General features: G+C 40.3%; 1 protein-coding gene across 3 annotated transcripts in view; it reads right to left on the bottom strand.

Moving 5' to 3' along the window:
• RB1 (RB transcriptional corepressor 1) overlaps positions 1-17,921 on the bottom strand; it is a 130,873-nt gene extending 112,952 nt beyond the window's left edge. For all 3 annotated transcript variants that reach the window (XM_057707228.1, XM_057707225.1, XM_057707226.1), the window contains exons 1-2: positions 17,523-17,921; positions 14,645-14,771 (exon numbers count right to left, since the gene is read on the bottom strand). In XM_057707228.1, the coding sequence (XP_057563211.1) occupies positions 14,645-14,771; positions 17,523-17,680 (285 nt within the window). In that variant the 5' untranslated portion in view covers positions 17,681-17,921. The remainder of the gene's footprint in view (positions 1-14,644; positions 14,772-17,522) is intronic.
• Positions 17,922-27,088: the final 9,167 nt, after the last annotated feature.

Below are 27,088 nucleotides of genomic sequence, written 5' to 3'. Positions count from 1 at the left end.
ACCTGTGAGACACCATGAGGTGGAACAACATATGCATTTTGGGAGTTTCAGAAGAAGAGGGAGAAAAAAGAACAGAGGAAATATTTTTTAAAATAATGGCCCAAATCTCCAAAATGTGATGAAAGACATGAATATAAACATCCAAGAAGCTCAACAAACTCCAAGTAGGATGAACTCAAAGAGACACATTTTAAGACATGCTGTAATTAAGCTGTCAAGGGACTTCCCTGGTGGTCCAGTGGGTAAGACTCCATACTGGTCAAGGAACTAGATCCCACATGCATGCTGCAACTAAGAAGTCTACCTGCCGCAACTAAAGATCCTGTATGCCACAGATGGCCAACAAACACATGAAAAGATGCTCAACATCACTAGTCATCAGAGAAATGCAAGTCAAAGCCACAACGAGGTATCACCTCACACCGATCAGAATGGCCATCATCACAAAATCTGGAAACAACAAATGTTGGAGAGGGTGTGGAGAAAAGGGAACTCTCCTGCACTGTTGGTGCGAATGTAAGTTGCTACAGCCACTATGGAAAACAGTTTGGAGGGTCCTTAAAAAACTACAAATAGAACTACCATATGATCCAGTAATCCCACTCCTGGGCATATACCAAAAGGAAACCATAATCCCAAAAGAAACTTGTACCATAATGTTTATTGCAGCACTATTTACAATAGCCAGGACATGGAAGCAACCTAAATGCCCATCAACAGATGAATGGATAAAGAAGATGTGGCATATATATACAATGGAATATTACTCAGCTATAAAAAGGAATGAGATGGAGCTATATGTAATGAGGTGGATAGACCTAGAGTCTGTCATACAGAGTGAAATAAGTCAGAAAGAGAAAAACAAATATTGTATGCTAACTCATATAAATGGAATCTAAAAATGGTACTGATGAACTCAGTGACAAGACAAGAACAAGGACGCAGATGCAGAGGATAGACTGGAGAACTCGAGGTTTGGAGGGGCGGGGGTGAAGGGGAAGCTGAGACGAAGTGAGAGAGTAGCATAGACATATATATACTACCAACTGTAAAATAGATAGCCAGTGGGAAGTTGCTGTATAACAAAGGGAGTTCAACTTGAGGATGGATGATGCCTTAGAGGACTGGGACGGGGAGGATGGGGGGGAGTCGAGGGAGGGAGGGAATACGGGAATATGTGTATAAATACAGATGATTGAACTTGGTGTACCTCAAAAAATAATAATAATTAATTAATTAATTTAAAAAAAACAGGCAACACAGAAGGTTTGTAAGCAGTAATCTGATTCAAGATTTTTAATAAATCAAGCGTCAAAGTTCTAAGATCAGGAAGATCATTACAGTAATTCAGATGAGAGAGGCCCAGGGCTGTAGGATGGATGGTGGCTAGAGTTTGGATTCTGTATGCAATCAAAAGCAATAACAACAGGATTTACGGAATATAAGGAAAAAGATTGGTAATGACAAGTTAAAGGTTTTTAGCCTTAGAAAATGGGAGATGTGGCATTTCCCAAGGAGGGGAAATCTGTGGGTGGACCAGACTGGCTGGGAGAAAACTCAGCCATTCAGTTTGACCAAGTTTGGTTTGAGATGTCTTTGAGACACTAAGTTGGCAGCTGAATAGATAGGACAGAGCTTCTGTGGTTGTTAGTCTTACCTACTCCTCAATTTCTTCTTGAGTTATGACTATTATTTTTCCTAAAGTGCTACTTTCCTAAAAAATAATCCATTTCTCTTTTATTAATATAAATTTATACACAGAATTATTTTCTTTTTACCTTTCATGTACATTGTTAGATTTCCATATATTATAAAGTTATCAGTTTCTTTCCATCCTTTTTCTTGATGAAGCTAGTTCAAAATTAAATGTGTTCTTACCTGTCTTCATAAGTAAGTCTGTATATTTTTATTTAATTTTTACCATTTTCTATTTACAAATTCCTTAATTTTTATTGATGTGTCTGTTTTGTTTCTTTGTGTCCTCTTATTATTCTACTAGCTATTTACACTGAATACTTAGTTAATTTATTTTCATTATTTTTGCTTACCAGTAGAATATCTAAGGCTGTGAATTTGTGTCCATTAAAAGCTTCTGTGAGAATGCAGGCATTTTTCATGCACATGGTTCTTATTTTTGTATTTTGTAGTTTTTTATATTTTCGGGTCTAATTTATCCTTTGACCAAACACTATTTAAGATATGGTATGTTGTTCTATACAAATGTTCAAGTTGTGTGACTTTAATGATGGTTTGTTACTAATTTCTATTTCTTTCGGGCAGTGATGTGTAGGCTATAAAAATTCTGCATTTTGCAATGCTGGTTTTGTACATTTTGGGTGTATTCTTTAGAAGACATGTTAGCTGATAGGAGACGAGGCACAACACAATCTACTACGTTAACCTCGTTACTTTTACTCTGCAATTAAAGGAAACTTCCTTTCCTGTTGCAAAAAAAAAAAAAAAGATCCTGTACACCACAACAAAGATCCCACATGCTGCAAATAAGACTCAGTGCAGCCTAAATAAATAAATAAATAAATATTTTTAAAAATTAAGCTGTCAATACCAACAGACAAAGGGAGAATTTTTAAAGCAGCAAGAAAGAAGCAAGCCATCATGAATAAAAGATTTTCAATAAGATTATCTGCAGATTTCTCATCAGAAACTCTGAAAGCCAGAAGGCAGTGAGCTGGTAATATTCAAAGTGCTAAAAGAAAAAAACTGTCAGCCAATATTGCTATAGCCAGCAAAACTGTCCTTCAAAAGTGAGGGAGAAATTAAGACATTCCTAGATAAACAAAAGTTGAGGAAGTTCATTACCATTAGTCATGTCCTATGAGTAATGCTAAAAGCAGTCCTGCAGGTTGAAATTAAAGGACTAAAGTTAATAACTCAAAGCCACATGAAGAAATAAAGATCTCAGTAAAAGTAAATACATGGGCAATTGCAAAAGATATTATTATTGTGGTAATAGTGTGTAACTCCACTTTTTGTTTTCTATATAATTTAAAAGACTGATGCATTAAACATTATTAGTTTATGTTTTTAGACTCTCAATATAAAAAGACATAATTCTGTGACATCAACTGAAAGAAGTGTCGACAGGACTGTTGAAGAAGCATAATTTTCTATGTTATTGAAGTCAATCTTGAATACATTCAAATTATAGTGTCAAATGTAACCCCTATGGTAACTACAAAGAAAACAAAGAACATACACAAAAGGAAATAAGAAAGGAATTTAAACATTTCAATACAAAAAGTCAGCTGAACACAAAAGAATTAGTGAAAACAGAAAATCAACAGGAAAAACCAAGGAAACCAAAAGCTGGTACTTTGAAAAGATCAATAAAATCAATAAGCCTATAGTCAGATTTTAAAAAAAAGTGAGAGAGTGAAAGAGAAAACACAAATTACTCATAACAGAAACGTATGTGACTGTTTTTCTTTTGCCACCTTTAGAATTCTCTCTTTTAACTTTTGCCATTAATTATGATATGTCTTGAGTTCATATTGTTTGGGACTCTCTGTGTTTCCTGCACCTGGATATCTGTTTCCTTGTCTAGGTTTGGGAAATTTTTACCCATAATTTCATCAAATGCATTTTCTACCCCTTTCTCTCTTCTCCTTCTGGGACACCTATAATGTGAATTTTAGTGCACGTGATGTTGTCCCAAAGGTCCCTTAAACTATTCTTATTTTTTAAAATTTGTTTTCCTTTTTGCTGTTCTGACTGGGTGATTTCCGTTACTCTATCTTTCAGACCCCTTATGCATTCTTCTATATCACCTAACCTGCTATTAATTCCCTCTAGTGTGTTTTTCACCTTAGTTACTGTGTTCTTCAGCTCTGACTGATTCTTTTTTGTGTATAGTTCCTTGTAAAAATTCTCACTGTGTTCATCTATTCTTTTCCTCAGTTCAGTTAGCATTCTTATTACAACTGCTTTGAATTCTTTATCAGGTATTTACCTCGGTTTTATTAGAGATTTTTTTCCAAGGTTTTTTTTCTTGCTCTTTCATTTGAAACATATTCCTCTGTCCTCTCATTTAAACTTTCTCTGTCCCCATGAAATTAGGTGGAATAGTTAACTATCCAAGTCTTGAAGGCATGTCCTCATGTGGGAGTGTCCCTATGCAGTCTGCATATGCCCAGTGGCTTTGGTAAGAGAGCTGCTGGATCTGAAGTGAGCACAGGCTGGTTCCTCCCCCAGGGTGTCCTGGCAGCCACCACTTTGGTAGGAGGTAGGGCTGAAGTTGAAGTGGCTAGAGTCAAGACTGGGGCTTCTCTGGTTAACAGCTGTCACCATCCTTTGAGGGGTGGGGCCAGGGCTCAAGGGGCTGGAACAGGAGTCCTTGAGGGAACTGGGTTTCTGCTGGGTGGGTGGCAGTCCCTGTCTTGGTATGGGGCTGCACTTCTGTGCTGGTTTCGCTACACCCTGCCACCCCCCGCCCCAGTGTGCATGCCTTGGTTAGAGGCTGGGTCAAGGCTTGAGGGGGTTAGTACCATGCTACTGACCTGCCTTCCCTCTCTTCTAGGTGTGTGCAGGGACACACAATCCTGTGATGGCAGTCTCCACCCTAGAGCTAGTTTCGTTCCCTCTCAAGTGTGTGCAAGGTCGGCCTCACTAGAGTGACAATATTCTCTGCCCAGGATCTGGTTTCGCTCCCTCCTGAGTGTACACACTGACACACATGCTGGCAGTGGCTGTCTGCACATTGGTCAGAGACAAGGGCTGGGTCCAAGCAGGCTCAGATCCCTCCAAGCGTACGCACTCTCATCACTAGCCTGACGTTAGTGGAGTGCAGCGCCAGCGCAAGAGGCTCTGGAGCAGGAGCCCTGTGCAGGCTGGGGGGGGTATGCTGGGGCGGTCCCGGCAAGCCAGTCAGAGCTCCAGGAATTTTCAATCTGCTGCCTCTGTGCTGTGACTGAGAGGAAGCAAGTTTGTACGTGTTCTACAAGAGCAGAGTCTCAGTTTCTCACAGCCTTGCGGTAAGCCCCACTGGTCTTCAAACTTGCTAATGGGGTCACCTTCCCAGCATTGGACCCTTGGGCTAGAATGCCTGATATGTGGCTCAAATCCTTCTCTCCCCCAGGGATAATTCCCAAGCCTGTGACATCCCCCTCCTCTTCTGTTTCCCCAACTAGCGGGTGCAGGTCATGACCAGATTGCTTCTCCTCCCTTCCTACCGGCCTTCGTGTGGTTCTTCCTTTACAGCCTTGGTTATAGAAGAGCCATCCTGCTAGTCCCCAGGTCGATATTACCAAGCACTGCTTTTCACATAGTTGTGGTTTTGATGTGTTCATGAGTGAAGGTGAGCCCACATCATTTAACTCCATCTTGATCTCTCTTCCCTCCCTCTGTGGTTTTTCACAGTGGCGGCACCAATATACAATCTTACCAACAGCATACTAGGGTTCCCTTTTCTCCACCTTCTCACCAACACTTGTTATTTCTTGTCTTTTTAATAATAGCCATTCTAACAGATGTGAGTGATATTTTATTGTGGTTTGATTTGCCTTTCCATAATGATTAGAGATGTTAAGCATTTTTTCATGTACCTGTTAGTCATCCATATGTATGTCTATTATGTTCCTCTGACCATTTTTTAATTGGATTGTTTATTCTTTAAGTATTTTGAATATTAATCCCTTATCAGATATATGACTTGCAAATATTTTCTCCCAACTGGTAGGTTGCCTTTTCATTTTGTTCATGGTTTCCTTTCCTGTACAGAAGCTTTTTATTTTGATGTAGTCCTACTTGTTTATTTTTGCTTTTGTTGCCTTTGCTTTTGGTGTCAAATTAAAAAAATCATCACCAAGACTAATGTCAAGGAGCTTACCATCTATGTTTTCTTCTAGGTGTTTATGGCTTCTCATGCCCAAGTCTTTAATCCACTTCGAGTTCATTTTTGTCTATTGTGTGAGACAGTGGTCCAGCTTCATTTTTTGCATGTGGCTGTCCAGTTTTCCCAGCACCCTTTACTGAAGACAATGTCTTATCCCTACTGTATATTCTTGGCTCCTTTTGTCATAAATTAATTGACAAATTAAATGTGTGGGTTTACTTCTGGGCTCTCTATTCTTTTCTACTGATCTATGTGTCTGAATGCTAATCCCATTCCATTCTGATTACTGTAGCTTTGTAATATAGTTTGAAGTCAGGAAGTGTGATAGCAATGATATTTAGCTACAATACCAACCAAAGGCATGATTCATAAAAGAAAGAATTTATAATCTGGATTTTATTAAAATTAAATATTTCTGCTCTGTGAAAGACACTGTCAAGAGAATGAGAAGTCAAGCCACAGAATGGGAGAAAATATTGGCAAAAGATATATCTGAAAAGGACTGTTAACAAAAATATCTAAACTCCTCCTAAAACTCAACAATAAGAATATAAACAACAGATTTCAAAACCAGCACAAGGTGTAGATACCACTCCAAAGAAGATGTATAGATGGCAAGTAAGCATATGAAAAGATGTTTGGCATCATATGCCATTAGAGAATTGCAAATGAAAACAATGAGATTCCACACACCTATGAGAATGGCCAAAATTCAAAACATTGACAACCTCAGATACTGGCAAGAATGTGAAACAATAAGAATTTTCATTAATGGCACAGCCACTCTGGACATAATTTGGAGGTTTCTTATAAAAATAAACATACTCTCACCATAGGATCCAGCAATCACACTCCTTGATATTTACTGAAAGAGAAGAAAACTTTTGTCCACACAAAAACCTATACACAAATATTCATAGCAGCTTTATTCCTAATAGCTAAAACCTACAAACAACACAGCCATCTTTCAATCAGTGAATGATTAAACAAACTGTGGTCCAGCCATACCATGGAATACTACCATACTACCAAACAAACAATGTGCAATGGGCTGAACTGTGTTTCTCCCCACAAAATTCCTATATTGAAGCCCTAACCCCAAGTACCTGAGAATGTGACTGTATTTGGAGATAGGGTCTCAAAGAGGTACAGTAAGTTAAAATGAGGACAGAAGTGTGGGCCTAATCGAATCTGACTAGCATCCTTACATGAACAGGAAATCTGGACACACAGAAAGGCACCAGGGATATGTGCACAGGAAAACCATTCCAGATCACAAGGAGAAGGAAGCCATCTGCAAGCCAAGGAGGGAGGCCTCAGAAGAAACCAAACCTGCCCACATCTTACCTTGGACTTCCAGCCTCTAAAACTGTGAGAAAATACATTCTGTTGTCTAAGCCACCTGGTCTGCAGTATTCTGTTATGGCAGCCTTAGCAAACTAATATATTGACATTTAACATCAATGTATCTCTAGGGAATTATGCTGAATGAAAAAAGACAATCCCAAAGGTTAAATAGTATATGATCTCACATCCACTTCATTCTTCAAATTACAAAATACAGTTGACCCTTGAAGAACATGGCTATGAACTCTGTGCATCCACTTACAGGCAGGTTTTTTTCAGTAGTAAAAACTATAGCACTACCTGACCTGAGGTTGGCTGAACCCTCAGATGTGACACTGCGGAAACAAACGAACCATATATACGAAGGAACTGCACATATGGAGGGCCAACCATAAGTAACATGCAGATTGTCGACTGTGTGGAAGGTTGGCGCTCTAACCCCGACATTGTTCAAGGGTCAGCTGTATGTCATACTATCATTGAGTAAAGATCTTATTAAACGTCTATGTATAGGTAAACTGGTCTATTGGTACTGTTGAGATAATACTTGAAAAGACGATTATAATCATTGGTCACCCTCAGAGAATGTTACACAACAAACTCATCAGCTTGAAAACTAGTCAATAAAAGCAAAGAATAAAAAGCACTTATCCTAGGCTTCCTAGGTGGCGCAGTGGTTAAGAATCTGCCTGCCAATGCAGGGGACACAGGTTCGAGCCCTGCTCTGGGAAGATCCCACATGCCATGGAGCAACTAAGCCCATGCACCACAACTATTGAGCCTGTGCTCTAGAGCCCGTGAGCCGCAACTATTGAGCCCATGTGCCGCAGCTACTGAAGCCCATGTGCCTAGAGCTCGTGCTCTGCAACAAGAGAAGCCCATGCACCACAATGAAGAGTAGACCCTGCTCTCTGCAACTAGAGAAAGCCCGTGTGAGGCAATGAAGACCCAATGCAGCCAATAAATAAATTAAATAAATAAATAAATATATATATATATATATATATATAAAAGCACTTATCCTACCTTTCCTGAGTGATCTGTACTTCAGAATAAGAATAGTTGATGGAGGAAAGTTTCCATTTACAGAAGAATTACAACTAATAATTGAAAAGGAAATGATAGTTATCAATTCACCATTTAGCAACCCCTAATGGGTCCAGTCAATGGTCATCAATAACGGCTTACATCAAAAAAAAAAAAAGAGAGAGAGAGACATAACAAGACATTATATATCTACTAATAGGCATACACAACAACATCTCAAGTATTTCTTCTGGAAAATAACAAACAAGGATCTGATCAGACCTCTAGATCCATTTCTAGGAAATACAGAGAATTAGCAAATATGTTAAACAATGAAGGAGGTACAATTTGTAAAATACACAGTAAGAAACTCCACAGGATAAATAATCCAGTTTCTTCAACAATAAATTGAAAAAAAAGAAAAGAAAGGAAAACGGGGAGGGAAGAGGTAAAACCAACAGATTAAAAGAGATTTAAGACACAAATCAACCAATCATACTGTATGAACCTTATATAAATCCTGATTAGAACATACAGGATAAAAGATGAACTCATGAAACGATCCAAAAAATTTGCACACTAGATATTTGATATTAAGGAATTTTCATGAATTTTGTCAGATGTGTGAACTGTGGTCATTTTTTTAAAGAGTTCCTATTTTTTTCCCTATACATACTGAAATATGTATAGAAGAAATATCATATCTGAGATTTACTTTAAAGTAATGTGGGATCAGAGAGAAATAGAATTTGGCCATGACTGATAACTGTTGAAGCTGGTTAAGAGGTATATGAGCGTTCATACTATTTTCTCTATCTACTTTTATAAATATCTGAAATTCTCCATAATAAAATGTCTTAAAAATTAATCTTAAGAGCTTAAAAAAATTAATCTTACAAGTGGAAATACAAGCAAAAGAAGCTGCAGATATCCTACATCTATGATACAAGTACCACATTCATGTACATGTTCTTAAATGCATTTTTCTCAGCAGCATCTACATACAATCTGGATACAAGCACTAACTCCAAATAGAAAGGGTACATATATTACTAAGCAGCAGAAAATTACAGGTAAAGAGACCTTTTGTTACACATAATTTTAAAACAGATATTCTGCTTTCTAAGGTTATTAAGAAAATTTTTCATATTTCTGCAGTATAGCTTAAATAGAACACTTAGTATTACTCCAATTCCAAACTATTTTTTCAATTAACTTTCTAAATATAATGAGCTATAAAAATGCCTCTATCAAGGACAACATATTCCAAAGCCCTTGAATATACAGACACAAAAAACATATACAAACATAAACACACTCTCTCTCTCTCTCTCTCTCACACACACACACACACACACACACAAGCAAACCCCTAAGAAGATGACATTCAGACATCACTTCTGCTTTAAGCATGAGTAAACCGAGACTGGAGAATTAACCAATTTGCCTAAAATTGTATAGCTTTATTACAACTACAAAGTTTTTTGCCCTGAGGTCCAAGATCTTTTCTATTCTACCACAATGCAATTCAAGTCACAGAAAGAAAACCAAAATTCCAACAACTGATTCACCATAAGTCACAGTATAAAAAGCATTCCTGGCCAGTTTCTTGATGGAAAGTTCCTTATTTTATTCATATGCTATAAGCAGCATGAACACAATCTAATCTTAAAACAGTAATCACCTATTACACACTTACTAAACATTTATACAAAAAGGAGAAATTTCTAGACAAAATACCACAAACCTTTCCTTTAAAAGAATTAACATACACTTTCATGTATGCATAAACACTTTTTTTACTCTGAAGAACTTAAACATGTGAATTTTAGCAAAAGTACCACATCAGAATCACTGCATATCCACTTAAAACTTCAACCATTTTAACTTATTCTTAAATTCTCCTAAACAAAAATGTATATAAGATTTTCTACAGTAGTTCAAATAATTCTCCTTGCACGACCCATTATAGGCACTCATTTACACCTATAACTGCTTTATATGCAAGAATTTAATCCACAAAATAACTTCAAGATCCAGAAATCACTGTCAGTTCCCTTTATAAATAAGAAAACTGAGGCCTGGAGATTTTAGGTAACTTTTCTAGATGACAGAGCTAGTAAATGGTGGATCTGAGACTTGAGTCAGTCCAGTCTGATGACAAATCTTTGCTCTTAACCCACCCTCTATTCCAATAAACATTATCTATTTTCAATTGCCAAAAAATGCTCTGAGTTACCACATTCCTCTTTTTGTTTCAAAGAAGACAGCCAACTGCAACTAGAATGGTTGCATCAGAAACAGGTTCATGTTGTCATTCATTCACTTCTCAACACAATGTCATATTCTCCCTTAGAAATTACTGTATAAATGAAGGTTAAATTATCAGGCCAACTCTCTGGTGGAATCAGGCTTCCTGACTTCAAACTATACTACAAGGCCATAGTGATCAAGACAGTATGGTACTGGCACAAAAATAGAAAGGAAGACCAATGGAATAGAATAGAGAACTCAGAAGTAAGCCCAAACACATATGGGCACCTTATCTTTGACAAAGGAGGCACGAATATACAATGGAAAAAAGACAGCCTCTTCAATAAGTGGTGCTAGGAAAATTGGACAGCAACATGTAAAAGAATGAAATTAGAACACTTCCTAACACCATACACAAAAATAAACTCCAAATGGATTAAAGACCTACACGTAAGGCCAGACACTATAAAACTCCTAGAGGAAAACATAGGCAGAACACTCTATGACATCCATCAAAGCAAGATCCTTTTTGACCCACCTCCTAGAATCATGGAAATCAAATCAAGAATAAACAAATGGGACCTCATGAAACTTAAAAGCTTTTGCACAACAAAAGAAACCATAAACAAGACTAGAAGGCAACCCTCAGAATGGGAAAATATAGTTGCCTATGAAACAACGGACAAAGGATTAACCTCCAAAATATACAAGCAGCTCATGCAGCTTAATACCAAAAAAGCCAAGAACCCACTCCACAAATGGGTGGAAGACCTAAATAGACATTTCTCCAAAGAAGACATACAGATGGCCAACAAACACATGAAAAGATGCTCAACATCACTCATCATCAGAGAAATACAAGTCAAAGCCACAATGAGGTATCACCTCACACCAATCAGAATGGCCATCATCACAAAATCTGGAAACAACAAATGTTGGAGAGGGTGTGGAGAAAAGGGAACTCTCCTGCACTGTTGGTGCGAATGTAAGTTAGTACAGCCACTATGGAAAACAATTTGGAGGGTCCTTAAAAAACTACAAATAGAACTACCATATGATCCAGTAATCCCACTCCTGGGCATATACCCAAAGAAAACCATAATCCCAAGAGAAACATGTACCATAATGTTTATTGCAGCACTATTTACAATAGCCAGGACATGGAAGCAACCTAAATGCCCATCAACAAATGAATGGATAAAGAAGATGTGGCATATATATACAATGGAATATTACTCAGCTATAAAAAGGGATGAGATGGAGATATATGTAATGAGGTGGATAGACCTAGAGTCTGTCATACAGAGTGAAGTAAGTCAGAAAGAGAAAGACAAATATTGTATGCTAACTCATATATATGGAATCTAAAAATGGTACTGATGAACTCAGTGACAAGAACAAGGACGCAGATGCAGAGAATGGACTGGCGAACTCGAGGTTTGGGAGGGGGCGGGGGGTGAAGGGGAAGCTGAGACGAAGCGAGAGAGTAGCACAGACATATATATACTACCAACTGTAAAATAGATAGCCAGTGGGAAGTTGTTGTATAACAGAGGGAGTTCAACTGGAGGATGGAAGATGCCTTAGAGGACTGGGATGGGGAGGGTGGGGGGGACTCGAGGGAGGGTGGGGGGGGGAGTTGAGGGAGGGAGGGAATATGGGGATATGTGTATAAAAACAGTTGATTGAACTTGGTGTACCCCCAAAAAAAATAATAAATAAATTAAAAAAAAATTATCAGGCCAACTCTCAAAAACTTAACTATCAGTTAAAATAGTATTTCTATGTGAAAGCCTGGTGAATTATAACAGGACAATACAACATCATCCTAACGTACCCAACAAAAAGGTACCCCAAATACCAAAGGTAACATGAAATTCCTTTCTTGTCTTCCTTAGCACACAACCGGGGATGATTTCACATGTCCTAGTTCCATCATGAGCTCCATCAGGAGATGCGTTTTAAACTGTGCCAGTTCCCATGGAAAGTAGAGACAAAGTCAGGAGGAGAAAAGTGAAGGATATAAAAGCTGTAACATTTATTCATATATATATTCAAGTCTGAAGCCCAAAACTATTACTGCTATAGTTCAGTAAACAAAAGTTTTCTGTGAACTAGCCTGGAAATTTAACTACTATATTGTACTTGCAAAGAGATTTGGAGCACAACCTGCTTAAAAATTGGAAACTATCTATACTCACCAATACTCTCTATAATCAACCACCCCTTCTTAACTTTCTGAAAACTAAAAGCATAGTATTTATGGAAGAGAGAGAAGTGAAGGAGTTATGACTCTTTAACTGCATATGCACAAAAACAGCTTAGCACATGAAGTACCCAAATGGTGGAAATACCTATTAGGTGCTTTGGTATGATAATACGAAAGTCATTCATCCAAGATATTTCAAAAGTTTTCCTTTTTAGTACAGAGTTCTAGAATATGTTCAGATCTTTGGAACTGTGAGACTCATTTTCTCTTTTTTTTTTATTACCAGATGCTATGAACTGACTGCTGGTGTCCCCCTCAAAATTCATATGCTGAAAACTTAATGCCCAATGTGATGTTATTAGGAGATGAGGCCTTCAGGAATGAATAGGTCAGGAGGGCAGAGCCCTCATGAATGGAACTGGTGCCCTTATAAAAGAAGCCAGCAAAAACTCTCACCCCCTCCTCCAAGTGAGGCCAGTGACAAGGCACTATCTATGAACAAGGAAGTGGGCCCTCACCAGACACAGAATCTGCTAGCACCACGATCTAGGACTTCCCAGCCTCCAGAATTGTGAGAATTAAATTTTTATTGTTTATAAGCTACCTAGTCTATGCTATTTGTATATTATAATAGTCCAAATAGACTAAGACACCAGAGGTTTTTTTTAATGTTTTAAATAGTTATTTTTATGGGATGTACATAGCGTATTTTGTTGATTTGATCTGGTCAGTAAAAAAAGACATACATGTACTCTAATACAATGCTGATGAGAAAGTAAATTCATTAGAAGTGTCTGGAGTGCAATTTAGCAATAATTACCAAGTGTTATACATGTTCATAGCTTCTGACTCAGTAGTTCAACTTGTAAGAATGTATTCTAAGAACCAGAGATTGATTCATTAATTTACTTAACAAGTTATCGAAGACTTACTTTGTGCCACACATTACTCTTACAAATAACCATGTTTATCACATTATTTTACAGCTCCAAAAAGTAGGGGGGGGAAGTGTTAAATAACAGTAAGAGTTAACAACTTAAAATACATCTAATGGATAAAATATTACACTACCACTGGAAACCACATTATCAAATATCAAACAATAATTAATAACTAATATGCTAAGAAAAAAATTTTTAAACAAGATACAAAACTATATGTAACTACATGTAACTATATATATGTATGGGATCAAACATATAGTTATATAGAGTGTGTTTTACATCTTATTAGTCAGGGTCTTTGGTTAAGTTACATAACCTCACTTTACTTCAGTGTCTTCATCTATAAAATGAAGGTTTTACATTTTACGTGTAAAATAAAAATTTTATATTTCACATCTTAATGGACTGTCAAATGAGTTATTTGCAAAGTGCTTATAATATTCCTCAGTACATATAAAGCATCAGTAATTATTTGCTGGTGTATTATTATTATATATATATATACATGCATGCAAAGAAAAAAATGAAAGAAATATTTCAAAATATTATCAAAGATCCTGAATTCTAACATAACTAATTCTAAGGCAATTATAGGAATTTGAATACAGACTACATATTATGAGTTATAAAAAATTATTTTATAAGATAAAGAATTATTAAAAATTATTTTGAGGTATAAAAAATAATTTTGAGGCACTTTGTTTTTAAAAAAGTCTTTATAGCATAGTGAAGTATTTATGAATAAAATATGATACCTAAGATTTGCTTTAAATCTTTGAGGGGCTTACATGGAGAGGTTTTGGGTTTTTTTTAATTTTTAATGTTATCAGAAGTAAATTACCTCTGGGTAATACACTTGATCTTAGCCAAAAGGCTGAGAAGCGATCCCTCCTCTGGGTAATAGACTTATTACTAGCTTTGCTTTATATTTTCCATTTTCCAAATTTTCTAGCGATTAAAAATTATTTTTAAAACTAGAAAAACATTTTCAAAACATTTTAAGACAATCCTTACCAATACTCCATCCACAGATGAAACTTTCTCCCAAGTTAACCAAGCTCTTTCTCTGACATGATCTGGTATCTTTAATTTCTGACATAATGCAGTAAAATCAGGTTCTTCAGTTTCTTCAAACTCAAGCCTACCAAATGAAAATATACATATAATAGGTACATACTTACAATCAAATTAAGTAAACATTTGTTTCAATAGTCATAGCACTATCCTGAAAGACAGCATCACTAAATACTTTAGGATCTTATTTATCTTCGAAAAAAACTACACTTAGAATTTAAACATATGTTTATCTTTTTCAGCCTTTCCAAAATAAGGATACCACACAGTGAAAAATGTTTGCTGGTCTGGTGAATCACATACTTCAGAGAAGCAAAACAGCTTTGTGAAGGAAAGTAAGTACAATAGCTAAAACTGTTTGGGAAAGCTGGGATGATACCAGCAAAAGAAAAGCCTTAGATAATATTACAGAATCAATTCAATATCAGTAACTTTGCTAAAATGCAGTCTACCCTTATCAATGTTTCATTTCATCTACCTACTAGATTTCTCACATGATGATTAAATTCAGCCTTTTCTTCTTGGTTTTCCTTAACCAAGACAGGCAGTCAGAAAATTCTTCTTGGCTACTTCTTTTTCATTCACTTAATGTCTATTTGACATCTAATAATATTAGTAGTAGTACTAGTAGTATGAGGAATAGCTAATAACTTTTTAGTATTTATATGACCCCATACAAAGTACCGTAGATGAAGGCAGACTGAATCCCCACATCAACCCTATTAGGCAAGTACTCTTATTATCCTTTTTCACAGATAAGTACCAAATCAGAAAAGTTAACGCACCTACCTGAGATCACAGTCAGTAAGTGGGAAACCCTGATATAAGCCCAATAATCTAACTCTATAATCCATGCATCCGAACACTATTACAGACTGCCAACCCTTCTTTGAAACATAATCAATTTTTGGTTATCTCAGGAACGAAGATGGTGTATTGTTCCTAGTGATGTTTTCCCTTACAACTATGTCACTTAAGCCAGAGATAATACAACAGAAGTAAGACCTCAACTCGCAAAGTAGATATGGGCTCTGTCACTGGACATGCAGTTGGACTGGGCCCTGAATCCATCCCAAGTGTCTCTCGGCTTCAGAAAGCCAGGCAGTGGTTCTATCCTTGTTAAGTAATTAACCTGCAGAGTTTGATAGCCCATGCTAAGGAAACATTTTATGGGTAAGGGTCATCAAGAGCAGATTGCATGGTTTTGACTTACAGGAGAACTTTTTGGTATATGAAATAAAGTGTTGGAAAATAAAAGAAAACAAAGTCTTCTTTTCCCAGGTGATGACCAGAACTTCAATATTTCCGGTTACCCTATAATAATCAAGAACGCTTCCGAGCTCTGTGGATAACAGAGTTCCCTACAGCAGACTTCATTGCTCTTTCCAAAGGGAAACTGGAAAGTACAGGATATATCAAAGTTTAATCATAAACGAACGTCTTCTCCCAGAACATCGATGGGCTTTTTTTTTTTAACTAGCGAGAATGATTGATAATTGACACATGAGACAGTCTATTTAAATATATGAATTTCTAAAAGCCTTTCACAAGCCATTTCCAAAAGCCCACTCCAATCTTTAACAATTTGTCCCGAATTCTGTTAGTGTCTGGGGAAGTGAGAGAAATAGGATTTGCTGATGGACTAGAACTGCAGGAGGGAGTGGTGAGGGACAGAAAGGAGTCCCATTCTCCTGAAAGTGATGTGTAGTCTCAAAGTAGGGCCAGCGCTGACAACGATAATGGCAATTATACTCGTTCAATCTTAAGTTCTAACCGCAAAGCATCACAATCAAGAAAAATAAGCTGTTGCAATAAATATCTCCCTGTCATGTTTCTACTGCATTATCATGGCCTTGCTTAAATTTAGAATCCACTTAGAAAAAAAAATTCCACGTGAGCACAAAAACACTAATTTTGTACTCCAAACACAAAAGGACACCAGGATCCTCGCTGGCTCAAAGCCAAAAGGCAAAATGGAAGAAATAATGAGGCATGCTGGCGCAGACTAATATGCAAGGAGAGTTTTACGCAGCAAGATAAAAGAAAAAGTTTTAGAAACTTTCAAGCTCTTGAACTAAATGTCTCACAATATTTTTGCCCATGCACCGGTTCCGCTAAAGAGTTCTGTTCCACCGGTCACTACCGCTGGCTGTGAATCCTCAAGAACTGAAAACACTCTTCTAAGGGAACGCCATAAAGCACCTCAGCCGAGTTTCCCGGGGGCAACTGACACTCAGGACCCTGCACTTCACGTCCGATGGCATCTCTGCAGCAGCGTCCAGGGCTCTTCTGGTTGGCCTCTCCCAGGACTGGGCTTCAGATGCAGCTGCACGCCCAGAGGAAAATACTTTCCAACTGTTGCACCGCAGGAGATCGAAACAGAAAGTCAAACGACCACGGGAGGACTACACATCTCAACAGGAGAAACACCTCTCTACCAGGCACCAGTTAGCATTTTTTTCCTTTCTCTTTTTGCATCGGTTGGGGTCTCGAAATCAGCCGCCGCCTGCGAGCCTCCCGTCTCGCGGAGGAAAGGCGGCACCTGTCACTTCGCTCAGCGACCCGAGCCCCACCCGCCCGACACCTGTCAAGCTGGAGCCGAGACCCCTCCCGGCCGCCCTCCCCTCGCTCCCGAACCCAGACCCCTGTCAGCCTCCTCCGGGCGCCCGGCGGTGGTTGGGGGCACCCGGAGGGACCCCCCGCCGGCCCGCGGCCCCCGGCGGAGACGCGCCCCCGCCTAGACGCGGCGGCGCCCGCCGACGCACCCTCGGGGCGCCCTTCCCGCTCACCGCCCGCCGCGGCGGCTCGGCTCGCTCACCTGGCCAGAGGCAGGTCCTCGGGGCCGCTGTCCTGCTCCGGGTCCTCCTCAGGAGGCGGCGGCGGGGGCGGCGGCTGGGGCTCCGCGACGGCGGCGGCGGCGGCGGCAGCAGCGGCGGCGGCGGCGGCGGCTGCTCTCCGGGGGGCTTTGGGCGGCATGACGCCCTCGCGGGGCAGGCGCCGGCGGACGCTGGAGGAGGGCCGGGGAGGGAGGACGCGCGCGCGTCGGGCACGCCCCGTCCTGTGCCGACTCCCGTTACAAAAATAATTTGAACGTCCCCTGAGGAAAACCGGACTGGCCCTCCCCCGCCCGGCAACCGAGCGCCGCGTCCAACCGCGGGAAAACGTCACTTCCGCCCGCGGCGTCACGTCCGCGAGGCTCCCGGGCCCGCCGGCGTCGGGAGGGCACCGGGGTGCCGGGCGATGCGCGAGGCGGGGGCGCGGTCGGGCGGGGAGCCCCGGCCTGGAACCCGGGCGCCCGCCCAGAGGCAGCCGCCGCCGCCTGAACCTGTCTCCACCCGAAACTCGGCCCTCCAGGCGTGGGTGTCGGTAACGGGGCGCTACCCAGCCTCGCGGGTGAGCGCGGGCCCCATCCCTATCTGCGGGTGGATCCGGGGCTGCGGCCGAGGCCCCGCCGGGAGTATCGGGCGAGCGCACCCGGGGCGGACACGCCCCTCTGCTCCGTGGGCGGTGCCCTCCCTCTCGCCCGCGCTCCTCCCGCCCAATCCGTTAAGCGAAGTCGGCCAAAACAAAAACAGACACTTCTGGAACACCTATTAGGAGCTGAATTTTGCCAACCCCGAGGAGAAACCAAGTACGGGACAGTGACTGGCCTTTTAGAGTTCTTTTAGGCAAGGGGGTGGGGGCTGGAGGCAAAGAACTGATGATAGGGTGCTAAATGTTTTAATAGTGGTGTGAAAACAGGAAGCACCATCGAAATGGCCAAGGGACATCTTGAGGGGAGCGGTGGCGTTTGAACAGAAGTTGGCCAGACGGACCTAACCTCTAAGGAGGAGTTACTTTGCGTACAACGGCTTGTTCTGGCCATTTTACATAGTTATCTTACTTAATTCTCAGGAACAACCCTTTAAAATGAGTCCTAGTCGTATTACACTTTCCAGTTGGGAAAATACCCTCAGAGGAGTTAATTTGCCGAATATTACAGAGCTGATGGGTGGTGTTAGGTGAGCCGACCTGGGCTGTAAAAGAATTCACAGACGTATTCACAAGAGAAGAAAAGAGAGTTTTTATTCGCTTTCCAAGGGAGAAAATAGGCCAGACGCATAGAGTGGCTTGGCGTGGAAGGGTGGGGGTTTGAGTCTTTTATTGAGTCTTAAAGGGCAAGGTGCAAGAAACAGGGGTGGATTCATATCTGTTATGATGCACAGTTGTATTTGTATCCAGGCTGGCTGTGCTTCTATAGGGTGTGTTTTTTCTGAGAATAGACTTGTATTCAGTAATTTTCCAGTTCTTGTATGTCTGCAAGAGACTTGCTAGTGGTCCTCGACAGGCAACTGGCGTTAGTTTATTTGAATGATGTTAGATGGATTTACAGGTGGTAGAGGATTTGAACCCAGATATATTTGACTCTACTTATCCATCACATTGTGTTAAAGAAAACACCAAGAAGAGAGAAACAGCATGTGCAAAGGCACAAAGACGTCAGAGAAGAGTTTGCGGGAACTACCATCATCAAACATAGGCTTAGGAACTGTGTCTTTTGGTATTTACTTACGATAATAGATTGCCTAGTTTGAGTACACGTTTTTCTCTCATTGACAGATGCTGTGGGTTGCCCACTCACAGTCTCCCAACTGAGGTGCTGTGAATAAAATACAGCTGTGCTCTGATGTGAATCCCCTCATCCTTGGAACAGCTGAGCAGGGCTGAGGCAGCAGAAGCCTTCAGGCAAGTCAGAGTTCTTGGATTTATCCCTGTGTGTCATACAACGGATTATCATTTTCTGTGTATATCATGGTATATGCCAGAATATGGAAAAGGGTCAGCAGTCATTGGCCTACTCAACAGCTGGTTCTGCTTAAATTCAGAAATCCTCTCCTGGGGACTAAAAGTTAAAAGGAGGTAGGGTCCGTGCCCAGCCCCAGCTATAGAGAGCAAATACCATCAGCATAGTGATGCCATTCACCTTGCCCAGGATTAGAGTACAGGAGCACAGGATGTAGTTTTGGTCTTTGCAAGATCAAAGACAGTCTGCTGGGAGCCTACTAAAAAGAGATACAAGGATGACATAGTTCTTCTACTCCTTAACTATTTTGAGGATGTGACACTTGCAGTTGCTGCAGCCATTGTGATGTATGACAAGCTGACCTGAGGATGAGGCAGAAATACTAAGGATAGCACAGTAGGAATATCAGAAAATCTGGGTCCTTGGTGACATAACTGAGCTTCTGATTTGACCAACCCTGGAGCTGACCTCGACAGAGCTGAGGTTTTCAGCTGTTTCCACCAAAAAGCATCATAACTGATAATATTTCTCCAACGAGCCCCTTCAGGTTAGAGACCCATTGTCGAGGTTGCCCTTAGTACCTAGCACAGTGTTGGGCACACAGTAAATACATATTTGCTAAAACTGGGGAGGGAAGGAAAACAGAGGAAAGTTCTAGAAACTGAAGTAAATTCTCTTCATATACAGATATGACTTGCTTTATTCAACCCAGCTTATCAACACCTGGGTTTACCATAATTATGAGCGATTTCTCAGTTTACTAAAGATGTGTTTGTTTACCGTGGATTACTTTAACTATGTTCCCTACTACATTTAAAGTCCTTATACCAAACTCAGGAGCAACTGAGTCAGTCAGCATCCTTACATCCCCTGCCACCCCCACCCCCACCCCAGCCTTCTGTTGCACTACCAAAGAAGTGTTAGAAATTCTGCAGATTCTTCAAAGAAGTTTCCCCCGATCTTCCTCCACCTGCGTAGTAGTTTTAAGATTAAGACAGAAAACAAGTCTTTCTGGAGATAGAACTCTCTTCAGTTTGAGGCCCCTTCAGTGATATCAGAAATTTTTTTAGTCTCCCCAAGGTCTGAGTCCTCTTTTGACTTTTTTCGTAAGCTCCCACACTGTTTCCATTTCTTTTCCATCTAGCTTCTTGAAAGAGTAGTCTCCATTTGTGCTCCCATTCTCCCAACTCCTCAGGCTGCTAGTGGTGCCCCTCTTTGACTACCACCACTAGCACTCCACTGAAACCACTCCTTCAAGGGTCATCAGTGTCCTGATTGTCAACTCATGGCTTCTTTTTGGTCCTCAACCTACCTGACCTTTCTTATAGTTAACGCAGTTAACCACTTCCTCTTTCTTAAGACTTCCCTAGCCTTCCACAAATCCAAAACTTCCCTAGTCTCCTTGTTCACCTCCTCTCCTGTTACTTCATAAACTCCTCCACTAGTTCTTCTTCTCCCAGTCTTTTCTCCCAACAGTGCTACTCAAAGTATAGTCCTTGGGCTAGTGCCAATCTGTAAACTGCTTGTGTTTACTCCATGAGGAGATAAGTACAGAAGTTAAGAGTAAATGCTTAGCAGCCTTTATAGGAGTTTAACATTTCAGCACTATCCAAGCATGTGATCATTGGACACCCCTCATTAAACAGAGTATATAGCAGTTCGGATGTCTCCAGCGTGTGTGGTGAGTTTCAGGTCAGTGGCATGGCTGTGTCCTTGTTATGTGCAGTAGGACCACATTAGTGAAGGAGTGAAATTTTTAAGGGTAGTTTGTCAACTGTAACCCAAAGTGAATAAAAATCTGTGAAAATATAAATATTTATTTTTATAACTTATTTTATAGTCATTTAAATTTTTAATCAAGCCTGTTTTTTGAAATTCATAGCTAAATTTGGGAAGTAAAATTTGTGTCATTTGTTTTTCACCCTAAACTATAGATGGTGAAATGAGCCTTTTCTGTTTTGTCAAGAAAAGATGCATGTCAGTAGTGGGTTAGTAAACCAGATAGTATAATCCCCCAACTACTGATTTCATGACCATAACTCATAGTAAAGTGCTAAAACCGTGAACTGACTAAGAAAGCCATTAAATTTCAGTGCATTTACATATAAAATATAAAGAAACTATGAATTTGATACAACATTTTGAATTTTTATTTTCTGTGAAAATAAACACACCTAGGGAATTCATGGATCCAGAATCCATTTCTTTCATTGAAAGATAATTTAAATGTAAGTATAACTTAATAGGATAAATCTTTGGAACTGGCTACTGAAGAACTGAAGGTGAATTTTTAAAAAAGCATCATTTACTTCATTTGAGATAAAAATTAAAAGTGAATACTTGAGCTTGCTGAAATTGCTTTAAAATCTTTCCTTCCAGGGAATTCCCTGGCAGTCCGGTGGTTAGGACTCAGCGCTTTCACTGCCAGGGCCTGGGTTCAATCCCTGGTAGGGGAACTAAGATCCCACAAGCTGTGTGGCCAAAAATTAAAAACAAATTCTTTTAATAAAATCTCTTCTTCCATTCCCTCAAACATACCTTTGACTGATTTCTCTGCTATTAGTGTTATTAAATACAACATAAAACCATTTAGATATACATTATCTCCTGCTAGTGGCATTGTCACCAATCCAACTTAGAGGACTTAACAACCAAGAAACATATTCGTCAAGTTAAAAACCTTAAATATTGACAAACTTAAAATATTAAATATCGTTATAGTATTTAATATGGGAAATTACCACTTCACTACCAACCTTTTGTATAGTTTTTACAACCATGAATGATAGAAAATTAAAGGTGCATTAGCAATTCTCTATATTAATCACCTATATGTACACTTTTAGTGAACAAAGTGCAGTTTTTGTAGTTTTTTCTTTTATTGTGTTATTTTTTGTTTCGATTATGTTTTTTGAAATGTAATTTTAGGTCTGTTTAAAATACTTAAAGTGTGACCTTGTGTTTGGTGTGCCCTTTTTGTTTTCATTTCATTTTTACAGTACTTTTAAAAATTTTATTTTCTGACAGTTTATTTTTTCATGAAAAATTGGGAAATAGAAAGTTCATTCCTTCACAGATGGTGTGAGATAGCACTGGCCTAGGAGATCTTCAGCTGTCTTCTCTTCTTGCTCTATTTCATTCCCATGACGTAAGTCACCTCCCATATGTGTGTTCTTAGATTCTTCCAGGTTTCAGGAAACAGAGACCCACTCAGTTTACCCGAATTATTCAGGGTTTATGATGAGTTTAGGGGGGAAAAGTGAAGAAGACAAAAAAAAAAAAAAAAAATGAGTCCCTGCTGCTGTATTCATGTATTTTGTCATCCATCCAACAGCAGGCTCTGTGGATGTTATTACTTTTGATCGCTTTGTACTGTTCTCCCGCCATGATGACCTTCTCTCCATGCCACCAGTTCACACTCTTCAGGAGAGAGAATATGATTGATTTCCCTCCTGAACTGTAGTTTATATTAACAGGATCAGATAGCATAATTTGTGGGGCCCAGTGCAAAATGAAAATGCAAAGCCCCTTGTTCAAAAATTATTGAGACTTTCAAGATGGGTGACAGCAGAACATTAAACCAAGCACGAGACCATTTTAATATGGAGTGTTATAGAACTGCATGGCCCGCATGCCCATAAAGCCAGGTCTGTCCTTGAGGGTAGATCTGTGTCTGTTCTGCTAACTAGGGTGTCCCCATGCCTAGCATGTGCTCACAACACTGAGTAGTCAGTTGGGCTTGATACCAAGGGGTAGCCAGGTTAGTACTACACTATTATATTAGTTTCCCATCCTTCCCTGCCTACTCCTCTTGTCTTTACTTCTGTTTCTCTCAAATTGCCCTTAGGCTGTATTTTCTAGGGAACCCACGCTGAAAGACATGGCACCAGGAGTGTCCTGCAGACAATTGGGATGGGATATTGGAGTTGAGCTCCTCACTGATTTTATGATGATAAAGACCGAGGGCATGGTAAGTGGGTGGTATGTGGGGCCACACAGTGATGTCATAATTACTAAGCTTCCCACCTGTGGCCAGTTAGGATGCAGTGCAGATAGACAGTGGGGCATTGGAATGTGTGGTAGCTGTGGTGCTTGAACAGTATGGGGACAATAGGATGGAATGGATTTTGTTGATGGAATTGTACATCTTGCAAAAGTAATACCTCAGCTGAGGCAGCCAACTGTCACCTTAAGGCACACTGAGAAAGTGAGAGGACCTCTACTGGCAGTTTTTAAAAAGACTGATTTCCTATAGCCTAAAGCAAACTATACTAAGAATCAGGCCTGGAACCTTGATTGTAAGGGCAGCAGAGCTGAAAAAGCAAGTAAATGCACAGTCCTATTTCCACATTTGGTCCCTGAAAGGGAAAAGAGACTTAAGACCTAGGAGTGGGACATTTGAGTAGATAAGCCTGAGAATATTGAATCCCCCAATTCTCCCCTGTGGGGCACTGGAAAAAAATTAGCAACTGGCTCTCAGGAGAGGGGGGTGCAGGGAAGGACTGTATTTGTAGCATTTGCCAATTTCTATTGAATAAACACTCCCAACTTAATCAATTTCAAGCTACCAACATAATGTCACTAAACAGAGTTGAGAAGAGATGTACACAGTTGGCTCCTGAGAGTTGATATGAGCCAGCTCGAACCCACCAGTGCCCTGAACCCTCTGACTGGTAGAAACATCATTTCTTCTCTTGCCTGTAAATCATGCAGTGACTCCTGAAGCAAGTGGTTCTCCAAAGGGACTTGCAGCCATTTGCCGTTGTAACTGTGCACTGGACAAAAAGAAATGCCCAGAGTCTTCCAGAACTGTTAGATGCAGGGTCTGAACTAACACTGATACCATCATGAGTCTCCAGTTAGAATGGGCACCAATGGAATTTTGGCTCAACTCCAATTTATAGCAGGTCCAATAGATCTATGAACACATTCTGTGGTTAAGTCACTGAATGTATAATTAGGATAGATTATCTTAACAAGCGGCAAAATCCTCACATTGGTTCCCTGACCTGTGGAGTACTAACCACATAGGATGGGGCACGTAGTGGTCCCTGAAACTGACACTTACATCCCCAGCCAGGAGATTAATTTAGAAGGAAGACAGCATCTTAGGAAGAATTGTGAAGACCTATACCACTATCAAAGATTTAAAGGATGGAGAGTTTGTGATTTCCATTATATCCTCATTCAACCAATTCTTCTGTCTGACCCCTGCAAAAATGGGATCATGGCAGATAACGGTAGACCTCCATAAACGTGACCAGGTGATAGCCCCATTAGAAGTTGCCATGCTGCATGTGGTATCTTCACTAGAGTAGATCAACATGGACTTTGGCATTTGGTATACATGTATTAATTGGTAAACGTGCTTTTCCTGAGTTCCATCAGTAGGAAGGATCAAAACCACTTTGCCTTTATATAGAAAGGATAGGAGTATACACTTACTTTCTAGCCTCAGAGCTATTCTAACTCTGTCCTCTGTCCTGAAGATTGTGAAAGGACAGGTACTCTAGATCATTACCTCTTAAGCTATCTGTGGTGAAGGACCCGTTTTTTGTTTGTTTGTTTGTTTGTTTGTTTTCAATATGCTTAAAGCAATGCTTTTGGAAATTACTGAACTTGACCAGTATGTAACTTATTGCACATGCCAATCACCACATGAGTTTGAAAGTAACCAAGATAGTCTATACCTTGTTTAATAAGATGAGTCTTCTGATCATGTGCATAGAGGTCATAGCCACGTCAAATTGCTATAAAAGGCTCTAAACCTAGATTTTCAAATTTCTGAATTTATCTCACCATGAACCACTAACCAAGAGTTCACCATCCAGCACCAGTCTATAGACTGCACTTTGAATAGCACAGTCTAAATGGTCTAGTAAAACACATGCATGCTGAAGAATGGAAGATGGACTCTAAGGTAATCCAAAGGCTTACCACATCAATGAAGTTTTTAGGATTCCAATGTTCTGGGAATGCTGGGAATATCACCTTTAATGTCAAGAACAAGTTGTTGCACCTCTCACCTCTTACCATTAAGATAAAGACCCATCACTTAGTGCACCTCTTTGGAGTTCAAGGGTAGCATATACTATCTCTGGGAATATAACCACAACCCACTTATGTGGTGACTTAGAATTGTTAGTAGTGCCAAGAGACATCTCTAGATCAGCTCCAGGTTGCAATGCAAACTACCCTGCTGCTTGAGCTGTATAATCTAGCAGATCCAATGGGATGAAAGGTATTTGTGGTGAGTAAGTAACATATAGGGGCGCTAGAAATCCCCAATATTAGGTATAGCCCTAAGGTTCTAGAGCAAGGCAACATTGTCTGCATCAGAGAATTACTCTCTATTTGAAAAATCAGCTCTGTTTGTGCTCCTGGGCCCAAATGCAGACTGAGTGCCTGACTATGGGAGACCAATTGCATAAGCAGTAGGAATAGCTCATCATGAGCTTGTTACGACCCACTGAATTACAAGTTCTGGCAGGCACAGCATCGATCTGTTGTACAATGGATATAGCACATTCAGAATCGGGCCCGAGCAGAGACCAAGAAGGCATGAGTAAGTTATGTGAACAAATAATCCAAACTCTTGTATCACAGACCTCTCTCGCACTGACACCTCTCCCTCAGTTCAGTCATTTGGCCTAAGGGGGCACTCTAAGACCAACTGATGGAGGAGGAAAGATCTTGGACCTAGTTTATATGCACTGCTCAATGCCCCAAAGTACAGTGATGATGGGAGATCCCCCCTTGGGCAGACTTATGAGCAGTACACTTGATTACTTCTTAAGAGGAGGAAGTGGCCTGAGATGTGGATATACATAAACTTCTGGGCAGAGATGAATGGCTTGGCTAGTTGGTCAGAACCTGGAAAAAAATTTATTAGAATATTGGGGGCAGTTTGGTCTGGAAAGCAGAATATGGATGGATCCAAAGGAGTGAGAGTAAAGCATTTATATCTTTGTGTCTCATGTTCATTTTCATCAGAGAGCATCTACCACAAAAGAGGTTCTCAGGCACCAGGTGAACACGATGACTTGTCTTGTGATATCAACCAGCATGATAAGATCCCATGATAGAGAGGTCATGGTGGCAGGGATGAAAGTCCTGTATGGGTTCAAAAGTATGGACTCCTCACCAGTTCTGATCTAGCTAGATTAATGGTTAGTGCCATTGCTGAATGCCCAGCTTGCTATTTGCAGAGACCAAAACTGAGCCTTTGATGAGGCATTAATGTTTGAGAAGACCAGTCAGCTACTTGATGGCAGACTGATTACATTGGACCCCTTCTACCTTAGAGGAGGCAGTGATTCATCCTTATCAGAACTGGTACCTAATCTGGTTACGAATTTGCCTTCCTTACCCTCAGTGCCTTTGCCAGCACCACAACTCAAGAATTTATGGAGGGACTTCCCTGGTGGCGCAGTGGTTAAGAATCTGCCTGCTATGCAGGGGACACAAGTTCGATCCCTGGCCCAGGAAGAGCCCACATGCCAAGGAGCAGCTAAGCCCATGTGCCACAACTACTGAGCCTGTGCTCTAGAGCCCGCGAGCCACAACTGTTGAGCCCATGTGCCGCAACTGTTGAAGCCCAC

The sequence above is a fragment of the Hippopotamus amphibius genome, chromosome 14, assembly GCF_030028045.1.
Source record: "Hippopotamus amphibius kiboko isolate mHipAmp2 chromosome 14, mHipAmp2.hap2, whole genome shotgun sequence".
Taxonomy (NCBI): Eukaryota; Metazoa; Chordata; class Mammalia; order Artiodactyla; family Hippopotamidae; genus Hippopotamus; species Hippopotamus amphibius.
The sequence above is the reverse complement of the archived record's forward strand: the minus strand, read 5'-3'. Positions and strand labels throughout refer to the sequence as shown.